This window comes from Leopardus geoffroyi, chromosome D3 (genome assembly GCF_018350155.1).
Source record: "Leopardus geoffroyi isolate Oge1 chromosome D3, O.geoffroyi_Oge1_pat1.0, whole genome shotgun sequence".
Classification (NCBI taxonomy): domain Eukaryota; kingdom Metazoa; phylum Chordata; class Mammalia; order Carnivora; family Felidae; genus Leopardus; species Leopardus geoffroyi.
The window spans coordinates 50,025,863-50,045,914 of record NC_059339.1 but is presented as its reverse complement, the minus strand read 5'-3'; the positions used below and the strand labels follow the sequence as shown (position 1 = coordinate 50,045,914).

Genomic DNA, 20,052 nt, shown 5'->3' with positions numbered 1-20,052 from the left:
GAGGGACTTCATTAGCTATATTATTATTATTATTATTATTATTGTTGTTGTTTTGATTTTGTATTAAAAAAGCCTCAATATTTAAAATTGTGCTACGTATTATCCTTGCCGTCTATATCAATTTATACCGGTAGCTCTCATGCATATGCCCGATTTATGCGTATAACCGAATATGCTTTAGCTGGCATTTTTTTCTCGATCCAAATGCTCTTGTCTGTATCCTCAGAAAGGAAGAAGAGGTGGGGGTGAGGGGAGCCACAGGGGAGGACAGGACTGTGCGGGAAGTTCAACCATCTGTGGCTCCTTCTGAGTCACATTCTGGAGTAGCTTTCTTTGGTATTTTAAAATACTATAAAATCAAAGAATATTAAACGTATCCTTACTAAAACACAAGTCTTATCCACATATTCTAGAGATAAAGTTTTTTTAACATGGGGAACATTTTTTTTGGTTTAATCATTTATTTTTTTCCTCTGTTATTTCTAACTATTAAAAAGTACTGCTTCACAAAAATTGTCAAAAGTAAACCATTAAAGATATATTTATTATGCATTTCATCATGAATTTCCATTAAAGCCCCCCCCCCCAAATAAAAGACTCAATCTTCATGAGAAGTAAAGACGCTTCATGCATATATTTCTTGTGGTTGTTCTGTAAGAATCTTGAGTTAAACTGCATTATAATCAGTATTTTGGCTCAACATCTGGGAACATATTTTTTTGTTTTAACCATTCATTTGTTCATTCAACAAATGTTTATAGGGTCTGTGCTGTGTGCTGGGCACTGTTCCCGCCCTGTGGGGCTGTTCCGACCCTACTGGAGCTTACATTCTGGTAGGGGAGAAGAATAAAAGGAAGCAAGGAAATATGCAATGAAGTTTTTTTTTTTAAAAAAAAATAATAAGGGTATAGAGATGGCACATAATAAGAGCGTCTTGCTTAGAGGAGCAAACTCTGAAACGAGATTTGAATAATGTGGTCAAGACTTTGTGAATTCTGGGGCAAAACTATACCATGGAGAGGTTCTAAAGCAGAACTGGGCTTAGAGCACTCGTGAAGAAGGTAAGTTAGAGATGGAAAATTTTTTACTCCAGTTCTTCTAAATTTCCCACAGAACAGACCTTCCTAAATAGTAACTACTTTGCTCTCTGCTTCTAAATTACACAATTTGTGTAGCTAGTTTGAACTTATTTGGTTCTGATGCTTTGTAGATTTCCTTTCCAAAATATCTAATAGTTGAAGTCCCTGAATTTGTTACAGTGCTTTTGTAATCTCCTAGGAAATAACGAACCACAATGCCAAACCCCTATTCAATGTACCAAAACAGTAACGCATGGAATGATTCCTTATGACCTGAGTAAATGGAGTGTGCCTCGTTGTGCACACAGCTTACTTTCAGAAAGTGACTTAGGCATTGAGGAGAATCATGCTCAGTGTGTCATTTCTGATGTTACTGTATAACAGAAGAAAATATGACATGAGAAAAGGTATCAGTGGTCATAAAATATGTTGCACTCTGTATTATTGTTTGCACTTCATATGAATAAAGGTCTGAAGTGATCCTTTCTTTGAGTCATAGAGTGAACTTGTCTTCTAAGTTATGGAAAAAATGAATCTTTATAAATGTATACATTTTTAATAGTTTTCCTTTCAAGAATTTAAACCGTGTTTTATATTTTTTAAAGTGACTACTGTTCTTATGGGTAGCATTTTTAATCAAGTCTAAATGATTAAATGTTTGTTTTGAAGAAGTAAAATGAAGATTGATCAAAAAGGCAAATATACCTTTGAGGTATATCTATTTAGGAGACCGAAGTGAAGGGTGACCATTCATTTTCCATGTATACTGTGTCTAGGGACATACGTGATGACAGTCACTGCTATTGATGCTGATGATCCAAACGCCCTAAACGGGATGTTGAGGTACAGAATCCTGTCCCAGGCTCCAAGCACCCCTTCGCCCAACATGTTTACAATCAACAATGAGACTGGTGATATTATCACCGTGGCAGCTGGACTTGATAGAGAAGTAAGCCAACCAAAAACTATTTGAATTTGTTTTTAATCATAAAGGTACGCGGTATCACATGCAGTTTATCTCCAGGTAATAACAAATCCACAGTATTATTCGACGTCAGTTTTTTTAAAGAACTCTTGTGCTATTTTCTGCCGAACTTCACAATAGTTGAATTATGTATGCATACGGGATAAGTCATTGTTAGTCCATATAATAAATAGTGTGTAATCAACTAAGTTAATTAGATGCATCTGTATTTAACTTTTTTTTAATTCTTGGCATTTTCTCAGTTTTCCCTCACATTCAAAGGTTTTTGTGAAGAATTAAATTAAGAATCATGCCCAAATAATGTGTGCATGAATTTAGGATAATTTTTAACATTAATATTTTTGAGAGGCTACACATAACATGTGTGTGGTGGAGTGTTTGTAGTCTCTGTGGATAGACTGGTTTTGTTAAAGGAGATTATCCCCTTTATTAAAACTTGCCCCTTAACTTTATGATTAACTCACTGAGCAGGTTTGAAGACTAGCAATGACATTAATTCCACTGACAAGGCTTTAAAGTTGTAAATGGAGAAAAACAGACTTCTGGCATAATTTTTGTTGGAAAGGCATAAAATGTTGACAGCAGTGAAATACCATGTAGTGTCACAGTCTGAGAGGAAATGGGTATTTCGGTTAATTCCAAATGTTCATCTCACTGTGACAGACCTCAACCCACTGTCCTCTTACACACCTCGGAGTTTTTTTGTTCATGTGATTCCTTCCACCAGGAATGCCTGGCACCTTTTTTCTTGATTTGGAACCTTCCAGTTCTTCATCTTCAGTTTAAGCCCCGCTTATATCCTTTCCTGAAAACTCTGCCCCTAATGAATCTTTTACACTCCTTATTCTATTCTGCCCATTTTCTTAAGAGATTCTCAAGGTCATTATTGACCATCAGTAGTCATTGTTTGAAGAATTGTCAAAGTGCTAACACATAGACATTTGTGCTTTGTAGATTTCTGGCTGAGCCAGCTTTTATAGTAATGAGACCTCAGATTATGTATGTCAAAAGGAAACATTATACTTACCATAATAAATAATATTGACAAGGATTTTAGGAGTTGGTTTTTATGATGCTTCATTTGCCTTAGTAGCATTCACTTGAATTGGATCGAAGAAAACATTGCTATTGCAATTAATTATATATGCAAGATTGTGCTAGAAACACCTTACTAAAGTAGTACGAACAATCGAGATTACTTTATTCACAACTGAACTTAGCTGAGAGCCTTACTTAGGAGTTAGATGTATGCCTATTACGTTGCACCTGTTAACTTCCAGGTATCAACGATTCTTTTTCCAGGAATCTTCTGGGTTGGAAATGGTTCAAATTTAGTTTTTGCAGTAGTACTTCTGGTTCAGTCATATTTGAAACACGTATGTCTTTTCACCTCTTCCGTTACTGTAGGACGTGCCATTCTTAAATGCCAGTAAACTTAGCATGGATGCATATTTTGGTATGAGAACATGCGGTATTTTTTAATATTCTCTCTTGAGTGCCAAGTTGCACACATTCTGTGTAGGTATAGCTCATCCCCACAACGTAAGTATTTCTCTTTCATCCACACTCTTCATTGTGAAATACAGAAATGGGTCTTCATCTTGTGTGCACACAGCAGTATTCTTACCTCTTTCAGCCTGGCTGTTTCATGACAAGAAAGAGGCATTGAGAATTAAAGATAGTTTTACTAAAGCAGAACAACCAAATTGAAAAGCCAGAGAGACTGAGTTTAGTTTAGAGAATGGAAGCCTGAAGTCCTGTGTCATCGTGGTTGAATTTATGTCGCAGCGGACAGAAGCAGCTATGCACCACCCCCTGATGAAATGGATGTGGAAATGGATTCGCAACGATAGAATCATGTGTGAGCAATAGCTTCTTGACAGTGAAATTATTAAACACAACAATGAGTTACTAGGGAAAATTATGGAAAACCTTCCATTTCTGAAAGTCATTTAACAGAAAAAAAAATGTATCTATCTCAGATGGTTTATGGTAATTCTGCCTGAGGCCAGGGATAAATTACTGCGACTTCTTCAGGCCTCGTGCAGGCCTGAGATTCTTTTATTTCTATTAGAATTCACAGTTTTCTTTCTGTCAAAAGTAATTTCAGTTGTCATTCTCCCAGGACATATGACACCTACAAGCGATTGAACTCCTAATCATTGAAATGCTTACTGAGATTCAGTTTTTTATTTTACTTCAATCTGTGGGGTTAGAAAAATATCCATTCTTCAGGTTTTCCAGGCCTAAAGCGGTACCTACCACATCTGCCAGGCTTCAGTGCTTTACCTCCACCTGACTTCTTTTTGCATCACTCAGTGGTGCCTGTTCCTGGCATTTTCTTTTCTCCACTCCTTTCTCTTTATGGCCCATCTCGTGCCCTTCTCGGGTAGGACTACTGATGACTCACACTCTGCTTCAGGAGGTGTAAATCCTGGCACTGCCCGTTGTGGGCTATTTGACCTTCAGTGTATTAAGCTGAAACCTCAGTCCCCAGATCTGTGAACGGGCCCAATACTATGACCTCCCTTATGGGATGGCTGTACGGGTTATGTAACACGAGGTATAAAGCATGCAGCACTGTGCCCAATTCATATTAGCTATTGTTTTCCCCTGTCGCCATCGTAAATCCAGCCTCCGCGTCTACTGGGCGGGCGCTATCACTTTTACTCCTCCTCATCCTTTTCTCATGGCAAGAAAGAATTCTACTTCTTGTTTTCCAAGCCTTCCTGTTTTCACTTGTGCTGTCAGCAACATGTTCTCCTGTGTCCCACTGTCTTGGTCTTCCCTTCTCTACAGGTTCCTTTCTACAAACCCCACAAGTGTCTTTATAAACATGCTGTGTGTCCCCTGGGGTAAAATGGCGCTCCATCACCCATAGGATGACATCAGAGCCCTTTAACATGGCGATCCAAACACTCCGTGACATTGGTCTCAAAGCCTTCTTTGGGTCTAACCTCCTGGGATTCCTTGCTTTCTGCTGAGGAGCAAAGATGTCCCGGCATTCATACAGCCACATGCAATTCCTTGTACAAATCTGAAGCTCTGTGTTCTTCTGTTCCCGTTGTTCCTCTGCCTGCAGATTTCCTTTCCCATCTTTGCATGGCAGGGCAATCCTCACTCTTTGAGAGTCAGTCCACAACCCCTCCCTGGTCACCCATCGTAGTCTCTGCCTTCCCTGAGATATGCAAAGACTATGTTACATAGACAATACATCTGCCTTCTTGCTTCCAATATTTTGTGAGGCTGATGTGTTCCTCTTTACCCTGAACAGGAACCCCGAAGGAACCTTCACGTTCCAAGATTTTCTTCTTCGTTTCAGCACCATACTCCTCGAAAGGACAGTCCACATTCATGCTCAGCTCCCACTTCTTCCTCATCTTGAAGTATGGCTTTCTGTCTGCCTACACTACCTGGATGCACCCATGTCGTGCACATATTCGCATTTTCTTGGAAGGTCCTAATACAGTGGAGCAATTAATGGTACAGACTCTGGACTCCCGAGAGACCTGGGTTCAAATCTTGTCTCTGCTACTTATGGCTGGGTGTCAGTGGGCAAACTTCCTCGCCTCCCTAAGCCTTGGTTTCCTTATCTGGAAAATGAGGCTTAAAAAAAATCCACCTGCCTTATGGGATTACTGTGAGGACTGAATAAGATAATGCATAGTGCTTAGCAGTGTGCCTGACACATAATTAATACTCAATCTCAATAAATGTTATTTTTTTTCTCATCAAAGCCCTCAGAACAATGTCAGCATACAATAAACATTCAAAACAAAATTTTTATACTCCAGACACACCAGGCAGATGGTGCCATCAGCCCCATTTCACAGACGAAGGAACTGGGGCTTAGCATTTAAGAAGTTGAACAGGGCCACAAACCTGTACTTCTCCTCTAAGTTCTCATGACATTGTTACTTAACAGTCCATCCCCTAACCCAGTGCATCCAAAGCAAGCTATCATTTCCTTCAACCTGCTATTCTTTTTTTTTTTTTTTTTAATTTTTTTTTTCAACGTTTTTATTTATTTTTGGGACAGAGAGAGACAGAGCATGAACGGGGGAGGGGCAGAGAGAGAGGGAGACACAGAATCGGAAACAGGCTCCAGGCTCTGAGCCATCAGCCCAGAGCCTGACGTGGGGCTCGAACTCACAGACCGCGAGATCGTGACCTGGCTGAAGTCGGACGCTTAACCGACTGCGCCACCCAGGCGCCCCAACCTGCTATTCTTGATCAAGGTCCTATTTCATGGGAGCAGTGCCACATCCCCAGTCTCCCCAAATCACGGTCTACTTGCCTTCCCATGCCCTCCATCCAGCCACTGATAGGTTCAGTTCTCAGGTTCCTCTCATTTTACCTCCAAAATGTCTCTTGTATTCACTCCTCCCTCCAGACTTTGAGGGCTGGACTGGTTTGGATGCCCCTGCTTCACTTCTTCGTACTCTTACTACAGTTGCTCTGTACATCTGCTCCCGTGAACCATTAGTATCTGCCTCCATCACCTAACAATATCAAGGCCATCTCTGGGTTTGTTCATTATCTTTTCCAAGGAAATACATCACCAGGCATCCAGTAGACCTTCATGAAATGTCTGCCAGATTGAATGACTGAATCCTCTCACTTCCTCATTCACTTCTATCTCTCCAGCTCAGTGTTTCAAAAGTGCACAGGTATAATGATTTCAGTTGATGATGTAGGGAAGCCTCTAGAGAAGACTAGAGACCACAGTCTTTAGATGTTCCTCCATCGAGTAGAGACTGCCAGAGTGCAAGGATCCTGTTGTGTTTATTTTTACAGTTATATTTATGGCAGGTGATGCTGGCTTTCCATTTACAGTACTTTTATAATAAATTAAGTTTTTTAAAAGGGAGTGAATGTCAAGATAAATGTTAAGTGACTCATGATATACAAATATGAGGATATGGCAGCCTTGGAAAGATGGTGTATGAATCACTGTAGTTTGGGAAACTGAACTAGTTTATACTCCCAGTATATGATTCAATGAAAAAAATATAATAGCTACCATGTAAACAAGATGTTTTTCTCCAAACCTGGAATGATTTTTATAATGTGATACAAGGTCGAGGGTTTCTCATTCATTCACTCATCTGACCACCAAGTCAAAAGCATTTATCGCTTGCTTGCTCTGTGTCAGGCATTAGACTGTATACCAGTGACACAAACGTTGACAAAGCAGGGCCCCTGAGGAGGGGCTTGTATGTGTGTCCACAGCCAGGAGGACAGACATACGGACCAATAGCAGCCATATAATTCTGGAAACAGTGCTAGAGGTGTGTCCCGGACCAGCCATCAGCTCTGCCTCCAGGACTTTCAGAAGTCATCTAAGGTGGCTTTTCCACTTCGTGTTTTCCAGGTTCAGGGCGAAGGGAAAGGTATTCAAGCCCAGAGTTTCTCAATGTTGGCACCCTTGATATTTTGGATCAGATAAATCTTTTCTGCGGGGCCTATCCTGTGTATCATAGGGTGTTCAGCAGCCTCCCTGGCCTCTATCCATTAGATGTCAGTAGCACTTCCCAATTGTGGCAACCAAAAATGTCCCAGGAATGGCCAGATGTCCCCTTGCGGGGGGGGGGGGGGGGGGGGGGAGACAAAATTACTTCAGTTGAGAACTACAATTCTAGCCTGAGGGGAATGCCAGATGCAGTGGTGTAGTGTCACAATAGGCACCTGAAAGTAAATACCAACAGCTCAAGGTGTAGGGTAAGTGGATAAAAAAGTGATATAAAGCTTTGATAAGATAGGTGAGTCACAGGGAGAGAAGGATAGATAGATAGCAAGCAGGTGAGTTGAGATTTTACCCATCTAGAAACAGGAAGTAAGGAAACATTTTTAAGCAAAATCCCCTCAATCAGATGTGGGATTAAGGATGGGAAGTCAAATCCTTCTGAAACCTAAATGTCAGTCATTCCGAACCAGATGCCCAGGGACTAAATTAGTCAAGAAGCCCTAAATAGTTTGGTTGTCTAAAACAGGCTGTCATGTCTTCCTAACTAAATGTAAGAACATTTTACCAACCGAGCATATGAAAGTGGAGATTCTATTATTTACCAAGTTGGAATTTTTTTATTTGGAGAAACATTGTATTTTAGAAACAACAATGGTCTTTTGTAACTTAAGGATTCTAAAACGAACTTGAAGCAGTAGGAAATTTCATGTTTTAGCTACTGATCCCAATATTTCAGCTCAGTGGAAAATTGTATATATTATGCTAATATAATTTTAAAGTAGACATTATAATTTAAAGGGTAGACGTTACAAAGAGTTGTATTTCCATACAGTATCTGTGTGAGATTTTTATCTTCTTTAACCAAAACCAAAATCAAAAAAAAAATTTTTTTTTAATGCTCATCTGCTTCTGCAAATAGCAGTTAACAGAAATGGCATTTCAAAGTCATAACAAATTTTTATTTTCATGATTTTCAGCTGGGAAGCTGAACTGAGTGCCCTACAAAATTCTCTCACTAACCATGAGAGGATTAAGCTGAAATGATACTTGATTGGGAAAGGAAATCATTGAGAAATATTTTAGCCTACATAAACATTATGGTGAGGTGTTATGGGTTAAGAAAAATTTAAATGGTTCAAATATCACTATGCCTTTGTTTTTTGTTTTTTATTTTAATAAGTATGGTATTTTCTTTTTTAGGAAGACAAATAAATAATTAACTGCTAGAATTTGGCATTTGGGTGGACAGAGACTTAAAAATCAAATATGTGGGCTTTGGCTTTTTCTCCTACTCACTTCTTCCTTGTGCTTCCCACTAACAACTAAATCACAAGCTACAATTTGTGTCTGTTCTAGCCAAGCTCCAGAAATCCTTTAAGAATGGCCATTCATAATGTTAGCTATATTTAGAATCAGGGAAAACTGTACTTTGCAGTGACAGTTTATTTTTGTATGAAGAAGTGAGTTTTGTTGTTCAGAGTGTTTTAACATGTATGAAACGACCTATATTTTTTATCTGTGTTAATTTCCACAGAGATTTCAAATGACTTTAGTAAATCATTTTGGTTAGGTTGTCCTAATATAAAGTATATTTGTCAGCTAGTGCTGTAGACTTCTCAGTCTCAAGATATTCTCTTAGATACAGTGCAGCTTAATTTGGCTCCCCATTTAGAGGTTCAATTAGGAACTTGAAAGCAGTGATATTTATTTGGTAATAATCATGTACGTGCAGATGTATGTGCATACCATCATAGGTATGTGGGCACAATGAGTATTAGGCAGAAATGGCAATCTGTTGAGTATGCAACTATTAAGTACCACTGTGTTTTGTAGTTATGACTAAGGACATAAACATAAACCCTTTAGTTAGGTTTTAACTTCATTTAAGAATATATCTCTTCTATATAGTTGTGAACAGTATGTGCTAATGGGGAGTAGGACAAAATATTCTATCAAGCCTTTTAAAATAGAGAGAACATATATGAGAATATATTAAAAGAAAGCATATGTATACCCTGTAAAACAAAATATATGTATATACGTGTGTGGGGGGGGGGTGTATATATGTATGTATGTGTATGTATATATGTACTTACACACTTTCAAGATTTTTCATTATCCTAAACTGGGTAGAAACTAACATATGAGAAGGTAAACAAACCAAATGACTAGAACGCTTGATCACAATGTTGCAAAGTTCAGAAGAGGGGAAGGTTGAGACCAAGTGGAAGTTTCAGCTTCTCTGTGAATTCACACATCTGCAATGCATCTTTTATCTTTTCCACAAATAGAGGTGAAAATATACAGTCACATCTTTCTAGACAAGAACCAGACCTGTGCTTCTCAAGTTAAAGTCAACGCTATGGGAAATTTCAAGTAATGCTAATCAGAATGAATGATGCTGTGCTTTCCGTGTGTGTAATAAAGAGCCATTTACAAAACAATTGCTATGTCTTCTTGAGGAATTAGTTTCATTTCAGGTGTTATCTTTTTGTCTTTTTAGAAAGTGCAACAGTATACGTTAATAATTCAAGCTACAGACATGGAAGGCAATCCCACATACGGCCTTTCAAACACAGCTACGGCTGTCATCACGGTGACAGATGTCAATGACAATCCTCCAGAGTTTACTGCTATGACAGTAAGTACAGACTGTCATTCACAGAACTTAGGTCTGTGGTCCATTACTGAAAAGTTTTGTCATGAATTATAAATGCGTTAAATAGAGGTGTGACTTGCTCAACCTAATTATAAATTGACCACTCGCTCAGACATTTTCTGTCACCAGGGCTTTTAAATGAGGCACCTGAGTGATTTGTTCCCTCCTAGTCTCCAAATCCACTGATGAAGTTGTTGAAACATGCTACCTGGAAGAAATGGCCTAAAAATACTTCGTGCTGTAATAACAAAATATTTACAAATACTTTGAGGTACACGAAACTGAATGGATATTACCTGACTGATTTATACAACTTTGGCAGCATACAGATTCTATCTCTTGAGTAAAATGATTTCCCTCATTCAAATCCTTTTCTCCAACCCTACGTGAATCACCCAGGGACTCACAAATGGACACTAATTTTAATATTAATGAAACTATAACGTGATTTGGAAGAAATTTTGTCTGCTGAGAAAAGTTATAGTATTTTTAAAGTCAAACATAAATGCTGTGATTACCTGCATTACTGATTTCCTCGTTGACTGTGGGTAATAAAGATTTAATGGGGCAGTAAAATCAGGGCAGCAGGGTCATCAAGACACGCTGTCCTTCACCGGTCCGCATCGCTAGTCTAACTGAGATTTGTTTTTCTTGTAGTTCTATGGCGAGGTCCCTGAAAACAGGGTAGATGTCATAGTAGCTAATCTAACTGTGACTGATAAGGATCAGCCCCATACGCCGGCCTGGAATGCCATGTACAGAATCAGCGGCGGGGATCCCACAGGGCGATTTGCCATTCAGACAGACCCGAACAGCAATGACGGCTTAGTCACTGTCGCCAAAGTAAGTGCCACTTGGGTCACTGATCTCTCTGACAGGTCCATAGTTTATTATTTACTCTTAGGGTTGTTTTTTTTTTTTTTTCTTCTTTCAAACATCTTCAAACCTGGAATTAACATATTTTGAGGAATCACATTTGTTATTTTCTTTTAATTTTTAATATTTATTTATCTTTGAGAGAGGAGAGACAGAGAATGAGCAGAGGAGGGACAGAAAGAGGGGAAGACACAGAATCCAAATCAGGCTCCAGGCTCTGAGCTGTCAGCACAGAGTCCGACGTGGGGCTCGAACTCATGAACTGTGAGATCATGACCTGAGCTGAAATCAAGAGTTGGACACTTAACTGACTGAGCCACTCAAACACCCCACATTTATTTTGTAGTTTCTGTTGAGGCTAGGTTGAGACCAACATAACTGTTCTCACATTGTCTCTAGAATATGATTGCGTTTAAATCATTTGGGGTCAGTTTTAACATTCTGAAGACGGGACTGCCCTCCACAGTGTTAACGGAGTGCGCTTAGATATGTTAGTGATGTAGCACATCCTCAAGTATTAATTGATCACCAGTCAATAGCTATTAGGAAAGAGGCCCCATGCCTATTATTCTCAAGTTCCCCTTGGAGCACTGGCTCAGAGAACAAACCAGAAAATATCACAAAATTAAAATGGGTTGTGTAGGCAGAAAGAGAGCCTACATTGCAAAAACGTTGTGAATTTGTACTGCTGTTTTTAAATGCTATATTCAAGACTTAAAGAAATTAGTTCTTCTGATCTTTAATTGTCACAAACAAAACACCCTGAGTGCTGGAAGGAAGGGGCTGTTGACTGCAAGTGTAATGCATAGCTGTAATATAAAAGGCCTTTAAAGTGAACATCTCTTTTTTCAAGCCCCCAGTGAAGAGATCTGTTCCCTTGTCTCTCATCCCAACTCTGTTAAGTGAACCCAGATGTGGGCCCTGTGTAGGTGCACCAAGGTGTCAGTTGCCTAGAATTTATGAGTGAGTAGAAGGGGAGTTTCCCCCCAGGAGGGGGGCATTGGAAATTTCTCTGAACACCCCAGAGCTGGGCCATGTGTTCGAATCCCATGTCTGCTTTTGGTAGTGGTGTGAGCATGGCAAGTTGTTGAACCTCACTAAGCCTCAGGTTCTTCATACAGAAAGCAGGGAAGATAATAGTACCTAAGTCATACCATTCTGAGGGATAAATGCACTTTAATATGCATTGAAGGACAGAACTCTGCATGAAAATGTTAGGTCATGGACTTCTCATGCAGCAAATGAAAGCACTCGAAAGAATTCTGTCTTACTTTCTGGCTTTTCCACTGTCTTGTTTAAAATAATTGACAATGGGAAGTTGAATTGGTGATTTTAGGGTGGTAGAAAAACAAACTATGCGTTTGAAGGTTTGAGGGAGGAGTCTAGGGTAGGAAATGGTGCCATTTGTGCTAATAATGTGGCTTTCTCATTAGCTTCAGCTCTTAATCCTTCTTAGACCATCTATGACGGCATGAGAGCTCTCTAAGCTCATTTTTCAAATTCTTATGACACGGTAATACTTATCTGCATCTCCACTAGAAGATGATCGAGGGAAGTCAGGAGTGAAATGAAAGTCCAGTCTGATCACTTGACTCCTGGTAACTCTTCTATTGACAGTAGGATTCAATGGAACTTTGGAACTTAATGTTTACATTATGGGTTATTTGTGCATTACCTTCATCTAGAGTGTTGTTCTTAGAGCTGAGATTTTTACAGACCAGTAGAACACCTAAAATTCTTTTGAGAGACAGCCAGAGTTTTAGTTTGCTAAGTAAGGAAAAAACAAAAACAAGAAAAAAGCCCTTCCACGTACAAACACTATTATTTTTCATAAGTGTGTGTGTACATGTCTGTACTTTAAAATGTTTCAAATTCTGAATGATACATTTAAATAGAATTAAGTTTTTGTTTTATGAAAAAATAGGATTTTAATAGTTTCTAATTTTGGTTTTGGTTCTTCGTACTTCATCCCAGATATAAAAGCTTTCTCGGATGAGGCATGGCCTTGATACTAACGTTTGAGAATATAATCTAGACCATTGGGTTCTCACTTGACCTCAGACTATTTAGTATTTTTGGTTCACAGTGCTGCTGTTAAGAATAATCAAGTTTTTAGATGTAGTTGAATAAATGCAATCAGTGCAGTAGTAATATGCATTATTTTGTGAACATAAATCTTTGAAGTACCCAAGATTTATAAATATCTTATATAAACAGGCTCAATCGTGATAAATATTTTAATCATTGACCATGCTAATGCGTGTTTTCCAGAAATTTGAGAGGAACCTATGGCATTGTGAATGAAAAATTAATGTTTTAGAAATGGAGTCTTAAAGAAGAATAAACTGCAGAGTGCAAATATTTTTATTTCCTGCAAAAATATGGTTTCCTTTTTTTTTTTCCCCAGCCAATTGACTTTGAAACAAATAGGATGTTTGTCCTTACTGTTGCTGCTGAAAATCAAGTGCCATTAGCCAAGGGTATTCAGCACCCACCTCAGTCAACTGCAACCGTGTCTGTCACAGTTATTGATGTGAATGAAAACCCTTATTTTGCCCCAAATCCCAAGATCATTCGCCAAGAAGAAGGCCTTCATGCTGGTACCATGTTAACAACATTTACTGCTCAGGATCCTGATCGATATATGCAGCAAAATATTAGGTATCAAATGCTATTTGTGGCATTCTTAAAAATTTACTTTATGTTGTATGCTGTGCACAAAATTTACTTACCATTTGAATAAAATATTTGAACTGGAACCCAAACTACTTATTACAAAATTTTTTTTTAATTCCTTGATGAAGCTTCCTCTCAGTAAATAGATCAATGAGTATATTAGATAGGAAATAGAAGAATGGATCTACTCGTGTAATTATTTGGAGAAAAAAATGTTCTCTGCCTCTTTTTTTTGTCCACCCCCTTTTATCTTTGTATATTTCATAATCATTTAGCCTGTGCTATTATACCAAATACTGCAAAAAGTTTTCACTGTGAGTAAACAGGGGACTCTCAGAAGCTGTAACATTTATCCCTTCTGCACACGTCAGAAAAAAAAGAAAACCCATGCCAAAAACAAGATATAAGAGCTAATTATTTTTGCCTCTTACCTGTACGGTAGTTATAGGACTTATAAAACATATCTGTAAAGATTTCCAACCTCAGCACAATCTAATTTATCCTTCCTGATGAGGGAGTAGGTCGTTGGCAGAGCACAGCCCACATGACTATTATCCATTGCTGGTGATGATAATTTTTTAAATTAGCTCATATTTTATTTAACTTCTTTCAGAACTGCTGCTAACAGATAATTGCATATCTTCCACATTTCTCTATACGTTGACATCGAGATAGAGAAATAGCTAATTAATAATAGGTGTATTGAACTCCTACAGCTTTTTACCTTTCAACACGCAGGGTATTTTTTCCAATCTGGATATTGGTTATCTGAGCTTGAAAATCTTACTCTCCACCCAGAATAAAAAAGGAGTTTAAGTTGATAAACCTTCTGACACATATAAATCTACTTTATATGGACTCAGATGGTGGGACTTTTCTGAAGAGTGTAGTTCTGACTACAGTTTGGCCCCGTGGGGAAGGTCATGATGGGGATAGGAATGTAGGGGTGTCCCCACTATGACCTCATCAACACCATGATGAGTTGGTGTTTTGGGTGTGTTCCATGATAGAAAATTCAACTTCTATTTATAATGTCTCTTAAGTCCTATACTTTAGGGCTGCTGTTTAATTAGAAGGTATAGTTGAACTATTTTATTGGGATCATTGTTATCCATTAAACTAGACAAGAGACAAGAGTTTAACCACTGCAACAGAAATACTTTTCCATGCTAAAGCTGTATTTTCAACCAATATCTACAAAAACACAAGTTAATGGGCTGGTCGACATTTGGAATTAAACCTGTAAAGTAGGCTTTATTTCTTACGTATATTAAAATATTTACTTACTAAAGCTTTCCTTTTGTAGATACACAAAATTATCTGATCCTGCCAATTGGCTAAAAATAGATCCTGTGAATGGGCAAATAACAACAATTGCTGTTTTGGACAGAGAATCACCAAATGTGAAAAATAATATATATAATGCCACTTTCCTTGCTTCTGACAATGGTACGTAATTAAACATGGTCATTGTATTACCCTGTATGTTGTTAAATAGTGCCCCATCATGAATGCATCATCAGGAAATGAGCTTTTCTATGTCTAGAAAACTGACCTTTTTTAAGCTAAGGCCCCTACTTCTATTTTCCGTTTCCGCTGGGTTTTCTCACATATTCCCTGTCTTCTGTAATGAATGTTCCCAACATCAATATGTCTTGCATAGTGCCTAGTACTGTGATGACAAACGTTTGTATTTCTTCTGCCCTGCTATACAATGATGCCTCGTTGCTACAAGTTGAGGGTATCCTCAATGCCTCCATGGCATTGTTTTTTTTTGAGGTGATCTTTTTACACTTCTTATGGTCAGTCTATTTGCCGACATCAGTTGGCCTGTCTCTAGCCTTTTTGTCTCTTTGTAATTCTCTGCCTCTCGTCTGCCTTGGCATAGGAAACTCTTAATTTCATGCACAAATTGAAATAAGTGAGTACAACACGTTTTTGTGTGTTCATTTTGGAACATATAGTCTAGCACCTTTTTTTTTCCCCTTTCTGGGTTTCTGCTGGATTCTAAATGAAATTAATAGATAGCTACCTTCTTCTTCGTCGTCGTCTTCTTCTTCTTCCTTATTTTTTTAGTTATATAAGACAAAAATGACTTACATAAACCTGGTGATGGATTTGTTTTGCTTTGTTAGCTCTCAATATGACACGTGTTTAAGAGTGCAAGCTCTGAAAGTCTGCCTGGCTACCTGAATCCAGACTCCAGGTCTACCACTTTCTAACTTTGGGATTAGCAATAAGATTTTAAATATATTCAATTTCCTTTTTCTCTTTTTTTTTTTATTTTTTAAGTTTATTTATTTATTTATTTATTTATTTATTGAAAGAGAGCACATGCGCTCTATGCAGGGGAGGGGCATCGAGAGAGGCAAAGAGAGAATCCCAACTGTTAGCACAGAGCCCAGTGTAGGGCTTGATCCCATGAACTGTGAGATCATGACCTGACCCGAAATCAAAAGTCAGATGCCTAACCAATTGAGCCACCCAGGTATCCCTCCTTTTTCTCTTAGATAGGGATAATGGTAGCAGCATCTAACTACTACTAGTGTATGGAAGAATATAAAGTGGCTTGTACCCGTAAAGTCTTTAAAACAGTGCCTGACCTTGTTGGGATGAGCACTGGATGTTGTATGTAAGCCAATCTGAACAATAAATTATATTCATAAAAGATAATAATAATAAAAAATAAAACTGCCTGACATAAACACTCAAGTAAATATTTCCATTACATGTTAATAGTTTTAAAACTGAATCATAACCATATTTTAAAATCATTTAAAATATGTGTGCTATACTGTGAATGCGAGCATCTCATAAAGCTAGAAGGCTTCAATTTGGTGGTCAAGAAGCACAGTTTGAAAAATGTTACCCATCAACACTTCTGATAAGAACAGTTTTGATGGACCATTCTGGATCTTACATAATAAGATTCAATGAGATTGGTATCTATCATAAACCCACATGGTGACAAGCTCAAAGCAATATTTCTTATCGTTTCTAATATCAGACCTACTGTTCACATATTTGGAGTCGAAACGTAGTAGGGACAGCTTTTGCCACTGCACATCAGAGCTCGGCCTTAGTGTCTGTTTCATGGTCTCACTGCACGTAAGGGGTAGCTTCCCTCCATGAGGGAACTTAAAGCGATATATCTTGCACTATTATGTTGAGATTTAAAGGGCTATAAAATTATATGTATGAATGTTAGTTGTGAGTTACAACAAGATTTGTCATTCACCAAGGTGGATTTTTTCTAGTTGAAAGGGTGTTTGGGATGCTAGAGAAGTAGTTGGTTGCATCTCTGTGTAGTTCTGATGCTTTGCAAATGCACTTGACTCTAAATCAAGGCTGGATGTGGAGCCCCGGGTCCACTCCTTAATGACTGGGCAAGGTTTTATACTCTCTGTGCCTTGGTTTCATTACTGAGAAGTTGTTTTTGCGTCTTGCCTATTCTATAAAGTTGTTATGAGAGTCAAATAATATTACACGTGATAATGAGGGTGAAAGGTCTTCAAACCATGGAGTATCCCAGAGCTCCTGGTGCTATGGTCATTATTAGAATATTGTCCACAGCCCCGTGTTCCCCCCACCTCTGTTCTCCCTGCTTTCAGCACCATCTATAGCCTCAGACAGGTCCATAGAGATTTCTCCTTGCCTCTTCCTCAGCATGTATGTGTGCACCTTCCTAATTGCATGTTCTTGGCTGGGTCACTTAAACCTCTGGGTGTCTGAATTATAATCTTAACATTTTTTTATATTTCTATTTTACTATATTTAATGTCTATTATGTAATTACACTAAAAGCAATAATTATGTCACTATATATAATATAACATCATAAATACGTATAATCTCACAGAGGCTAAATTATCACAAAACGTAGTAGAGAAATCTTTAGGGTGGGTTTAGGGTCAGGCAGACCCATCTTTAGTAGCAACTGCAGCCCTTACAGGAGTGTGTGACCATGAGCAGTTGACACAGTCTTGGGTTCCCAATCCGTTCAAATGTACTTCATAGGATTACAATGAAATAATGTATATAGAACAGCCTAACACTGGGTCAGGCAGGTAGTTGGTTGATCAATAAGTACCATTTCTCTTCTCCATGGCATTTCTTCCCAAGATGAGGTCTATGGGTCTGTGTTTCCTGTAGATTAAATATTTCATGGCTGTGTTGAAGCTTTAAAGGAAATCTCATGCTCTTTCATGCGTATGTCTTAGTCCTCCATGAAGAGTAGGGTCCAAAAGATCATGAGCCCCATGTTCTGCTTCTCTTGTGTTCCCCACAGCGCCTAGAGGAGCGTGGTAGACAAAAGGCCCAGAGTAAGGGACAGCGACAGCAGAGCAGGTGTAGAAGCACACTCTGCAGGGGTGCCATGCATTGTCACAGGGCTCAGTCCTGCACCCCAACAGTGGCAGCTCCGGGTCATGCTAGGAAAGAAGCAAGAAGTGGCCTTGTTGGAAAAACAGTGTGCCAGAGGCTGTGGCTACTAGATTTTTCCAAGGTTATACAACAGTAAGGGCAAGCAGGCTAGAAACTTGGAGGATTCCACCGTAATGGAGACTCGTGGGAAAGAATTGCTCAGTATTGGTTTGTGATTTTTCTCCTTTTAAGGAATCCCCCCTATGAGCGGAACGGGAACCCTGCAGATCTATTTACTTGATATTAATGACAATGCCCCTCAAGTGTTACCTCAAGAGGCAGAGACTTGCGAAACTCCAGACCCCAATTCAATTAACATCACAGCACTTGATTATGACATCGATCCAAATGCTGGACCATTTGCTTTTGATCTTCCTTTGTCTCCAGTGACTATTAAGAGAAATTGGACCATCACTCGGCTTAATGGTAAGAACAGGTTAATTATTTGACTATATGTGCCGTTGAGAGGTTTTGAAGCCTGATATGAAAAGTTAATTTTAGGTGCCTTATAATCTTCTCATTAAATGTATTTTAAAAGCTACTTAAAGTTAAATAAGATATTAAAAGCTTCCACAGCTTTAAAAAAAACCTTCATAATGCAGCATAGTTGTATTGCTCACTATATGCTGTTACGTAGTACATGCAGTTCTCGAATATTCTGCGTATTTTTATCGTATTATGTATTAACTACCAACCTTTTTTTTCCCCTTTTTTCGTGTAGGTGATTTTGCTCAACTTAATTTGAAGATAAAATTTCTGGAAGCTGGGATATATGAAGTTCCAATCATAATCACAGATTCGGGTAATCCTCCCAAGTCAAATATATCCATCCTTCGCGTGAAGGTCTGCCAGTGTGACTCCAATGGGGACTGCACCGATGTGGACAGAATTGTGGGTGCAGGACTTGGCACAGGAGCCATTATCGCCATCCTCCTTTGCATCATCATCCTGCTCAGTAAGTAGTTGTATTGTCTCTTGGATTTTATTTTATTATTTTTTTTAATTTGTTTTTTTTTTTTTACATTTATTTTTGAGAGACGGAGTGAGACAGAGCACAAGCTGGGGAGGGGCAGAGACAGGAGGAGACACAGAATCTGAAGCAAGCTCCAGGCTCTGAATAAGGGTTCAGCACAGAGCCCGATGCGGGGCTCGAACCCACGAACCGTGAGATCATGACCTGAGCCGAAGTCAGATGCTCAACTGACTGAGCCACCCAGGCGCCCCAGGATTTTTTTTTAATGTTTTTTATTTATTTTGAGAGAGAGAAAAAGGGAGAGAGCAGGAGAAGGGCAGCGAAAAGACGGAGAGAGAGAGACTCCCAAGCGGGCTCTGTGCTCACAGCCCGATGCAGAGCTCGAACCCCCGAACCTTGAGATCATGAGCTGAGCGGAAATCAAAGAGTCGGCTGCCTAACTGATTGAGCCACTCAGGTGCCCCTGTCTCTTGGGTTTTAAATTCTTTTCCCACCCTAGATGTTTTGCAAAGTAACTTTTTGCTGTTTACCTTTCAAAACAATCTAAACCACTCTCTTCAACCAAGAGCACTTTCTTGCCAAATTGTATATGGGGCAGTCAGGTCCACTTCCGAGGGAGAAAAACCCTGAGCACTGTTTCAAGCACTTACATGTTTGCAGCAAACCCAGCCAGTGCACCCCTCTCATGCCCCGTTGCCGTTTTCTGGCACTGATGGCTTGGCGAGCTGTAGCAAACTCTTTTCATAGGAAAATGTTAAACCATCTTAGCTAAGTTTGAGCACTCATGATTTGAGTATGAATTTATGACACGGAGTTGATGATTTAGGAAAATAAGTATATTGCTCTCCTTAGCTTTCCTTTGTATAAAGCGCAGTCAGCAGCTAACTCCAGTCATGCAGGGATCAAGGTATTTGT

The 20,052-nt window shown here is 38.9% G+C and overlaps 1 protein-coding gene across 1 annotated transcript in view; it reads left to right on the top strand.

Moving 5' to 3' along the window:
- The window catches only part of CDH2 (cadherin 2), a 216,087-nt gene that overhangs the window by 161,762 nt on the left and 34,273 nt on the right, over positions 1–20,052 (top strand). Inside the window, exons 7-13 of the mRNA XM_045458563.1 lie at positions 1,856–2,028; positions 10,035–10,172; positions 10,848–11,033; positions 13,474–13,727; positions 15,049–15,191; positions 18,357–18,590; positions 18,886–19,119. Coding sequence (XP_045314519.1) covers positions 1,856–2,028; positions 10,035–10,172; positions 10,848–11,033; positions 13,474–13,727; positions 15,049–15,191; positions 18,357–18,590; positions 18,886–19,119 — 1,362 coding nt within the window. The remainder of the gene's footprint in view (positions 1–1,855; positions 2,029–10,034; positions 10,173–10,847; positions 11,034–13,473; positions 13,728–15,048; positions 15,192–18,356; positions 18,591–18,885; positions 19,120–20,052) is intronic.